General features: G+C 41.7%; 1 protein-coding gene across 2 annotated transcripts in view; it reads right to left on the bottom strand.

Moving 5' to 3' along the window:
* Positions 1–439: 439 nt before the first annotated feature.
* Fastkd1 (FAST kinase domains 1) overlaps positions 440–10,533 on the bottom strand; it is a 25,802-nt gene continuing 15,708 nt past the window's right edge. The window contains exons 9-14 of one of the 2 annotated variants that reach the window (XM_028762952.1): positions 10,008–10,136; positions 8,227–8,358; positions 7,630–7,743; positions 5,104–5,233; positions 3,301–3,415; positions 440–750 (exon numbers count right to left, since the gene is read on the bottom strand). In XM_028762952.1, the coding sequence (XP_028618785.1) occupies positions 658–750; positions 3,301–3,415; positions 5,104–5,233; positions 7,630–7,743; positions 8,227–8,358; positions 10,008–10,136 (713 nt within the window). In that variant the 3' untranslated portion in view covers positions 440–657. Of the gene's footprint in view, positions 751–3,300; positions 3,416–3,630; positions 3,796–5,103; positions 5,234–7,629; positions 7,744–8,226; positions 8,359–10,007; positions 10,137–10,533 lie in introns of those variants that run through there. The other variant, XM_028762951.1, reaches the window with a different exon arrangement.

Raw genomic sequence — 10,533 nt, 5'->3', positions numbered from 1 at the left:
TCTTCAGGCCCAGGCCATGCTACGGTAGACAGTCCTCCACCCACGTGTATGCAGCAACGCTACACAGACCCAGCATTTAGGAGGCAGTGACAGGAGGAATGCAACAGGTGGGGACCAGTCATGTCTACTTAGGATTTAAAAAATACAAAAATTAAAATTAAAATATATAAAATACAGGTATTCTTAGTATTCCTTGCTAAAACTCTACTATGGCTTCTTGTCTCATTGGGAGGAGCCATGAGGTCATATGCTGTTGACTTGTTACCTGTGACCTTTCACTCCACTTCCAACCACGTCCTACTTGGTTTGCTTTAACCACAATAGATCTCTTGATATTCCCAAACACATCAGGCTTTTCCAACTCAGAATATGCACCCTTAGCGTTTTTTAACTGAGTTAAGCATCTTAAGTAAATACCTATGTGGTGTGCCGTAGTCATTTTATTTTTTAAAAAGACTTATTTATTATGTATTCAGTGTTCTGCCTGCATGTATGCCTGCAGGCCAGAAGAGGGTCCCAGATCACATTACAGATGGTTGTGAGCCACCATGTGGGTACTGGGAATTGAACTCAGGACCTCTGCAAGAGCAGCCAATGTTCTTTTCCTCTGAGCCTCCTTTCCAGCCCACCACAGTCATTTTTAAATGAAAACTACAGTCATGATTTGCCTGCTCCAAATATATGTTCTCTCAGGTAGTCCATCCGTGTATCCGTTGACATTGCCATAGAGTTCCATTCAAAGTAAGGGACCTGCAAAGTAAGTAATTCATATGAATAAAGTTTTAAAGCAACTAAAGGTTGCTTCTAAAGGTGTTTTTAATTCTGTTTTCCCACCATCAGATGGAGCTCCCTACTGAGTTAGTGAGGGGATATATAAGATTTTCAAACATAGTTTCAGAGATTTATAAATGGAAACACAGCTGTAAAATAGAAATAATCTGATTAGTCTCTGAGGATCTGAGCTAAGCGTGTGTATAGGATTTGTTTCTTAGGAGTATTTATGGCTGTTGATTTTTTTTTTTAATGTGTGTGCTAAAACATTAAGAAAGGTGGGCACAGGGAGAAGGCACCGTCTAGATCTGGAAACATGACACCAAAGACATCACATCTGCTAGGTCCTAGATCTGTAGCTTCTCAGTCTCCAGAAATGTTATAAATAAAAACATGCTACTGATTAGCGTTCTGACTCACCACCCCCAAATAGGAAAGAAAACAGGCGTGGTTCACAGCTGTATTACCAGCACTCAGTTGGATTACCAGAAACTGAGCCAGGAGAAGTGCCAAAAGTTGAAGGCGAGACTGGGCTAAACCATAGTGAGCTCTAGACCAGCATGGCTACAGCATGCTGCCATGTCTCAACCCCACTACATCCCTCCCACTAAAAAAAAATGGGAGAGACAGATGAGACTAGAGAGATGACTTAGAGGTTAAAATCACTGCCGCTCTCCCAGCATACCTGGGTTTGATTCCCTACACCCACATGGCGGCTCATAGCTGTCTATAACTCCAGCTCCAGGGGATTCAGTGCTGTCTTCTGGCCTCTTAAGGCATCAGATAGGCATGTGGTATACAGACACACACACAGGCAAACATCCATATACATAAAATAGCATTTAAAGCAAAAAAAACAAACAAACAAACAACCAAGAAACCAGCCTCAATATTTCCTTAACCTCACAGCTAATTATAAGCAGTACTTGATCTGACCTCCCTGGACCCCGGCATGCATATGATGCACAGACCTATAAATAGGCAGAACACTCACTCATAAAAAATAAAAATAAAATAGATTAAAACTTTTAAAAGGGAAAGAAGAAAACCACAGCTTTCATCCCAGACCCTTGGCTGGCAGGGGGGTTTGAGCATTTCTACAGAGCTCTGATTTGTGGAAGCTGTGCATACTGTGTGCGCATGCCTGGGAAGGTAGGTGCTATGTAAACATGGAAAAAATGTGCTATGTCATTTCTTAGGCTGTCATGCTTTAATGCTTAAGAGGCTAGCCTCACAGTCGGTGAGTCGCTCCCCAAACAGTAATGGAATTACTTCTGCTAACTTCTTATGCCATCTTGTAACAAAAGCTGAAATGTTGCTGTTTCAACTCACTTAAGAAATATATATTGTATATTCTCTATATACCCTTGGTAGCAGATTTTGAAAAAAATCAAATAAGATGATAAAGTATTTAAATGGTATGATAATGCAGAAATAGCCTTTAAAGCATTTCTATATTGAATGTTTCTTTGAAATCAAGTGATTTTATACATAAAGTTCAATACTATATACGCAGGCTGGAAAGATAGCTCAGCGGTTAAGATAGCTCTTGCAGAGGATCTGAGTTAGGTCCACAGCACCCATGTCAGAAGGTTCACAACCACCTCTAACTCCAGCTCCTGAGGGACTCAAACTCCTCCACCCCCACTGGCCGGCTGTCACATGCACACACTCACACTCAGATACCCACACACATAAATGAATTTTAAAATAAATCTTTAAAATAGAGCAGCTACGCAAACCACAGGGCAGCTATGAGCTTTACCAGCGAGGCTGCAGAGAAGCACAGCCTCTCAGTTCTCAGAAGCCAAGTGGGGCGGTCCTCCTGCCACCGCCTAGAAAACGTGTTCTGCCGCACAGCTCCCGTCTCCTCCATTCCACAACGTCAGCAGACGGCATTTCCCACTACATATCTTATGTATGATGTTCTAGCCTTTTCCTTTTAAACCCTGTCCATAATGCCTAACATGCGAAAAATAAACACGCAAACCACTAAAATTATTTTACGTTTTTTTTTTTTTTTTAAGACAAGGTCTCATTGTGTACCCCTGGCTGGCCAGGAACACAATATATAGACAAATCTAGCCTCAAACTCAGAGATCCAACTGCCTCTGCCTCTCAAATATGAGCCACTATCAACAGCTCTTCATTGTTTGAGACGAGGTCTCACTAGGTAATCAATCCTGGCCTTGAACTCCCTACGTGACGCAGGCTAACCTCAAACTTGAGATCTTTCTGCCTCAGACTTACAAGTGCTGGGATTACAGGCCTGTGCACCATGCCCTTAAAAAACTGTGGGTGTGTGTTATACACATGGGAGCAGATGCATGTGCCCATGTGTGCAGGGCGACCATCACTCCCTGCCTATTCCCTTGAGACAAGGTATCTCACTGAGCCCAGGGCTAGGCTGGTGGAGCAAGTCCCAGCCATCCACCTATCTCTGCCCACACATCTGGGATTACAGATGCGCCAGGCCATACCCGCCCCAACACGCCTCTTTAGTGGCTGAATTATGTGACTGTTTCATACCTGAATAACACGATAGCCCAAGATTTCCAAATGCCGCTTTTTCATAGCAGATTTCCCTTTTAAGTGAGGAATGTTTGAACAAAAGGCTCTTACATCCAAAAATTCTATAGCAATCCTACAAAAAATAAAAAATAAAAAAATATTTACTTCCAAAATCAAAATGAGAATTTAAGTAAGCCTTTCAGGAAAAATATATATATATCTGTATAAACTAACAACAGATAAATGACTATAAATCAACACAATACCAAGGTTTTTATTTTGCTCGTTCTCCGAGACGCAGCGTCAAATAGCCCAGCGAAGTGGTTTGAAATATTATACTATACCCACCTCCAATACTATACCATTTCTCCAATTTGAAAACTTGGTCCCTGTTTGGTGGCTCTATTTGGAGAGGCTTGGAGAGGCGTGGTGTTGCAAAGGAAGTATGTCACTAAGGCTGGGCTTTGAGGTTTCAAATGCCACATGCTATTCCCAGTTTGCTCTGCGTCTTGCCTGTGGTTCAAGATGTGAGCTCTCAGCGGCTCCAGTCACCATGCCCGCCTGCTGCCACGCTCCCCTGCCTTGACAGTGATGGACTCTTACCCTCTGGAACAATAAGCCTTCCCTAAGTAGCCTTGCCTGTGGTGTCTTGTCACAGCAACAGAAAAGTGATTAACACAAGCTAGTCTTGAACTACTGATCATCTTGCTTCTAGCCCCCAAGTGCTGGGATGACCACACCCAGCTCCAAATTACTTCTTCTACTGAAGAAATTAGTAACTAACTGTCAAACCTTTTCATTTATAGAAGTTATAGTAAAACATCTAACTTTCATGGGTTTCTCTGCCCAACACACACTATGAAATAGCTTCTTCCAGAAAGAATTTACCTGGGGATCCATCCCATCTGCAGACAATGAACCCCAACACTGTTGCTGTTGCCAAGAGGAACCTGATGACAGGAACCTGGTGTGGCTGTTCTGGGAGGTTCTGCCACTTGACCAATGCAGATATGGAGGCTAGCAGCCAACCATCAGACTGAACTCAGGAACCCCAGTGGGGGAGCTGGGGGAAGGACTGGAGAAGCAGAGGGGATTGCAACCCCATAGGAAGAACAATGCCAGCTGGCCGGGCCACTCAGAGCTTCAGGGACTAGACCACCAACCAAGGAGTGTACAAGGAGCAATCCATGGCTTCTGATACACATGTAGCAGAGGATGGCCTTGTCTGACAGCAATGGGAGGGGAGCCCCTTGGTCCTATGGAGGTTTAATGCCCCAGCATAGGGGGATGCTGAGGTGGTGGGGCAGGAGAGGGTGGGTGGGTGGGGGAGCACCCTCATAGAGGCAAAAGGGAGGGGGGAGGGCAGATGGAATAGGGGTTGTGGAGGGGAAACTGGGAAGGGGGATATCATTTGAGATGTAAACGAATGGAATGATAAATTAAAAAAAATAAAAAAAGAATTTACCCATGAAGTCCAAGCAGCACAGCCATGATCTAACAGAGGGTGTGGGTAGACCGGCAATGCAGAAGTGGCTGAGCACTCTCACAGAAGAGAAGGGAGGGGATGGATACAAAGAAGAAAACCCTGTCCTCCTGGATAAGGGCAACCAGGCCATCACTTAGTTAACAGACTCTGGCCAGTGACAGCTAAAGGAAAGTTACAAAGGTAGGTGGCAAAAGTATAGAGGCAGATGGTGCGGGATGTCTGAATAGCAGGTGCTATCACCAACCCTCAATGAGGAGAGGCTACAGTGTATATAATATACACTGAATATAATACACCAAATATAATGGTTCAAAATTATCATAAAACTAAATTACCTCTCAGCTTCTGGCGGAAGCCTCAGCTCAGGCCTTGAATCCCAGTGTATTCCCAGGGATTTTCTGGGAGTTATGCTATGGCTTTCATAAGGCAGAGGCTTTTTTCGTTTATCCAAAATGCATTCAAAATCTTATTTAAAAAAGAAAGAAGAATCAACGATATAAATTAGATAAATTCTAACAGCCAAAAGTTTAATATTTACATGAATATGTATATACACACGTTTCAAAGAGCAAAAAGAACAATACAGCTCCCTGATTATCCAACTTATTTTGTATTATCCAATGGTACTTTTCTTTGAAAATCAATAAATACCAAGAAAGTATTAAACTACAGCACACAGCTGGCTACCCTTAGAATTGATCTAATCCAAATCCTATCAAAGAGTTTTTCTTTAAGCCAGGCATGGTGACACACACCTGTAGTCTCAGCAACCTAGGAGGCTAAGGGAGAAGGATGGTAAGTTAGGAGCAGCTGGGCTGCAGATAGCCAGACTGTCTCAACAACAAGAAGAAGTTTTACTTTAAGATCTTTTAAGTTTCTTGGTCATGTTCAGAGGATGCTAAGACAGCCCATCTGAAAACCAGTAAAAGCAAGAACAAGCCTTCCTAAAGGAACTGCATGTATAGGAAGTACGTTGACACAGAAATGTTTTTCTTAGACAAAATGGAACAATCGATGCGGAAGGAATGGTACATGTTGAAACATGCTGTGCTGGCATCCCTTGTGAAGCCTAGATTAGGCAAGGAGCTATAGGTAATAGCTACTAAAGCCAGCAGGGCAAACGTTCATGGGGGAACTCACAGATGAATCAGTCTGAAAAACATTATAAACCCTGAGGAGTGGTGACTTCTAGTATGGGGCAATAAGAAATAGCTATCTGTGAGACAGTGTGGCGAAGACAAATCAAAGCTAGAATTCATTAGGCATCTACCTCTAACTGCTGGTTTGCTAGGAAGGTAAATACAACATGAGAATGTTAATACCACAAGGTGCAGTCAGAAGAGTCTAGATGAGGAAAATATTTTTCAATAAATTTTAAGAGGGGGGAAAAAAAGAAAAATCGAACTGAAGGAAAAAAAAGGTAAAATAACCAAATACAATGTTTGGATCCCAACTTGAACAAATAAATCATAACATATATAAGAAACAACCATGAAGGCTATATAGTATGAAATTAAAATTCTTCTACCTTTTTGTTTTTGAGAATGGGGTCCTGCTACATTGCTTAGCTGGTCAAGAATCCCAGGGCTCAAGTCATCTTCCTGCCTCACTTGCAACTGGACTATAACCTATGCCACATCTCAGCGCTACTCTGTGTAGCGGTTTGAATGAGATGCTCCTCATATTCTCAGGCATCTGAGTACAGGATCCCAGGCGCAGTGTTGGAGGTTGAGGATGCCTTGCTGGAAGAAGTGTATCACTGAGGGCAGCTTTGGAGATTTCAAAGCCTCCTCCCAACCTCCATGGACTCTGCATCAGTTCCTGCCTCCATGTCCCTGCCTTGAGCTCCTGCCCTGCCTTTCTTGGATGATAGAATACAAACTATAAGATGAAATAAACCTTCTCCTCAAGTTGCTTTCAGTCATGGTGTTTATTACAGCAAGAGAGAGTCTACAGTGTGAGTTCTAGGATGGCCAGGGCTACACAGAGAAACCCTGTCTCCAAAAAAACAAAACAGCAACAACAACAACAAAACCAACTAGGAAAGATGGTCTTATCCAAAATTTACACAATGGAAGTTAATCACTAGTATGATGGTATTAAGAGAGAAGCCTTTAGGAGGTGATAGACTCCTATGGGTATACCTTATAAGACACAGCGACCCCTCCAAACAGGAAAACTCGGGGTATGGGAACAGCTGGAGAAGCAAAGTCCTATACTTCCCCCAAAGTCCTTCTGTGTGATTTGGTTTTCTTTCTTTGTTTGTTTTTGAGACAGGGTCTTGTTTTCTTACCCAGCCTCATATAAACCTCCTGAGCAGTTGGGATTACAGGCATGTGCCATGTGCCATGTCCAGGTAGGACAGAATCTTCTGAAGATTCAGAAATACCTGGTGAATCTGCATCTGGGCTTTACTTAACTCTGGTGAAGACTTTTTTTTTCCTGAATAACAGAAATATTTATGGTTATCAAAGCTGGGCCATAGGAATGAACCTGAGAATTTTTTTTCTTTGTTTGAAAATTTTCATGATTAAAAATTTGAAAAGAAATTATAAACCTGGGGCTTGAGAGATGGCTCAGTGATGAAGAACACTTTGGGTCACTGCAGAGGACCTGGGTTGGGTCTCGAGCACCCAGCGTGGCTCATCACCATCAGTAACTCCTGTGCCACAGGATATGGCTCCCTCTTCTGGCCTATGTGAGTATTACGGCTATAACTAGTGCACTTCCATGCAGGTAAAATGCTTATTATACATGTAAATCTATACAAGCAAATGTAAGCCTTTCTAAAGTTCCTCCTAACTAAGGATCCATTAAAGTGAGTTTGGTAGAAAAGGACCCGATGTCTGCAGGTGACTCACCCACTGTGTGGTAATACGGTGAGAGAGCCGAAGGCCTCACACATCGCTGTCCTCCCAGGATCTCTGCTAACATCTTATAGATCTGCTGTTGCACTCTGTTCATAACACCAGTATCTTAGGAAAATTGAAAAAAAAATTAAATGGCATCCTAATGTGACAAAGTGAGAAACGGACATCTTTACACAGAGCCCCAGGGCGGGGGGCAAGTGGCTCAGCAGGCTCATACAAGTGCTCGCCTCCCACTCCTGAGGACTCAAGTTTGATCCTCAGAGCCTGGATAAAGGTGAAGGAAAGAACCAACCCTAGAAGGTTGCCCTCTGGCCCTGCACACATGCCCGTGTGAGCAACCACAGGCACACACAAGAAGTATAAAAACACAGTGCAATCCACGTGGAGGAACACTAAATTCAACAGGAGACAAGTGCTTACTCAAGTGCTCCAGCGTCCCAGCTAAATTCCTGTAAAACGAATTCCACTTACAAAAGTATTTAACAAGCCAGACACTCTAGACATATTTAGACTTTATGGTGATAATAATATTACCTAAGAATCCGTTCTGGAATTAACTATACTCTCTTATCAAAAGAAAACGCGAACCTCTGTTAAACTGTCGCTGGCAAAAGCGGTCATGAAACCAGGGAACCTGCAGCTCGGGGCACTCCAAGCAGACTGCTCGATTTAACTCCATAAGGCGGAACTGGATTTTTGCACTCAGACTCGAAGGCAAAACTGAAATTAAGAAGACATTACTAATGGATCCCAGGCCCAGAAGAAACAAGTGACTTCTTTATATCATGACCCCCACTCTTGGTTGACACTTTCTTATATGAGAAAATCACTCCACTAGTACACGAATGCTTCACGTTTTTAAGTTGATATGTTTGGTAACATGATTAAGACCAATTTCTACACTTTGTAAGCTTTAAAGCTACATTTTAAAAACTGCTACCACGAATTTTCATTGACTTCCTTTATGATATTCCATATTTTGGAATTTATCCTAAGGAAACAATTCATGGTTCTTGTGTAGCATTCATTATTTGTAGTGAATGAGAACCTATAAAACAAGAAACAAGGGTCCCAGGATATAACTAAAGTGACATGCCTGTAGCACGCATAGGTCCTGGGTTCAATCCACAGCACTGCCTTTTTAAAAAAGAGGGTCCTAGTTTCAGATAATAAAGTTCTTCTATAGCAATATAATGGTATGATATGAATCTAGTAAAAATATGGCATCAAGAGCCGGGTGGTGGCGCTGCACGCCTTTAATCCCAGCACTTGGGAGGCAAAGGCAGGTGGATTTCTGAGTTCGAGAGTTCGAGGCTAGCTTGGTCTACAGAGTGAGTTCCAGGACAGCCAGGGCTACACAGAGAAACCCTGTCTCAAAAAAACAAAACAAAACAAAAAATATGACATCAAAAATAGTTTATGACAAGGAAAGTTGTTCATAATATAGTTTAATGAAATCAGCAACATTTAAAAGCAATTTAAAGGCTGGAGAGGTGATTCAGTGGTTAAGAGCTCTGACTGCTCTTCCTGAGGTCCTGAGTTCAATTCCTTGCAACCACATGGTGGCTCACAACCCATCTATCACAGGATCTAATGCCCTCCTCTGGTGTGTCTGAAGACAGCTAAAGTATAGTCATATATACATAAAATAAATAATTCTTTAAAAAATAATAAAAAGGAATTTAAGATCTCCATCCATGTAAAAACACTTTGATACATGAGTATTTATATGAGACCAAAGGAAATACTCCAAGTGTGTGGGGTTAGCTCGGGGCAGTCTGCTCAGCATGCAGAACACCCTGGGCTCAATCCTCTCCACACAAAATGAAAAGAAGGAAAGGCAGGCACCAGCCCAATGGTAGCAGTTTTACTTGAAGGTAGAATTAGGGATATTATCGAACTTTGATGCTGTTTAATGTGTTGTCTAAAGTTTCTATAATATTCATAATTTTTTTAAGAACAGGATCTCAATACAAGGCCCTGGCTGGCCTGGTTAGTTTAAACTCTTAGCCATCCTCTTGCCTCAGCCTCCCAAATGCTAAAATCATAGTGTTATGCATGTGTGTGTGTGTATGTGTGTGTGTGTATGTGTGCTATGTACCTATTATATATTTTAAATATTTATAACTATAGCCACATTTATCTTATACACATACATTCCTACCCTCCAAGTCCTGGAGATGAAACTCAAGAGTTTAACAAATGTTAAGCAAGCATTCTATTATTAATCTATCCCCTAGTCAATCAAAAAATGCTTTTATTAACAAGAAATAATGTCATTAACCTTTAAATGCTTCATTATGGGCACAACTGACACTTGCATATAAAATGCATGTAATAAATTCTAAAAATGAAATATAGATACATACTTTCAAGTTGGGAATCTAATCTGGCTAGGAACTCGATGTTAAACAGTTTCTTTAGCAGATCTTCTGGAAAATATTCAAGTGTGGCCAAAGAAAAACCAAGAAACACTAATGTATCAGGATCCAATGTACCTAAAAAGTAAGTTTAAAATTGTAACATACAGATGTTTCACATATACATATAAACAGGTAAGCTGTTTAAATATAGTCAAGTTTTTTTTAAATGATATAAAAGAAAACAAATCATATCAACACAAAATTAATCTATACCATTACAAGTCAACAGTAATTTAGAGGCAGAGAAAGAAACATAGACAAAAGAAAGTACTGCTGACCCAGAATGGTGGCATACATTTTTGATCCCAGCACGTGGGAGGCAGAGGCAGGTAGATCTCGGTGAGTTCTCTGCCAACCATTGTGATCTACCGAACAATTTCTAGAACAGCCAGGGCTACACGGAGAAACCCTGTCTCAAGAATCCAGAGAGAGAGAGAGAGAGAGAGAGAGAGAGAGAGAGAGAGAGAGAGAG

The sequence above is a fragment of the Grammomys surdaster genome, unplaced genomic scaffold (genome assembly GCF_004785775.1).
Source record: "Grammomys surdaster isolate TR1022 unplaced genomic scaffold, NIH_TR_1.0 136, whole genome shotgun sequence".
Taxonomy (NCBI): Eukaryota; Metazoa; Chordata; class Mammalia; order Rodentia; family Muridae; genus Grammomys; species Grammomys surdaster.
The sequence above is the reverse complement of the archived record's forward strand: the minus strand, read 5'-3'. Positions and strand labels throughout refer to the sequence as shown.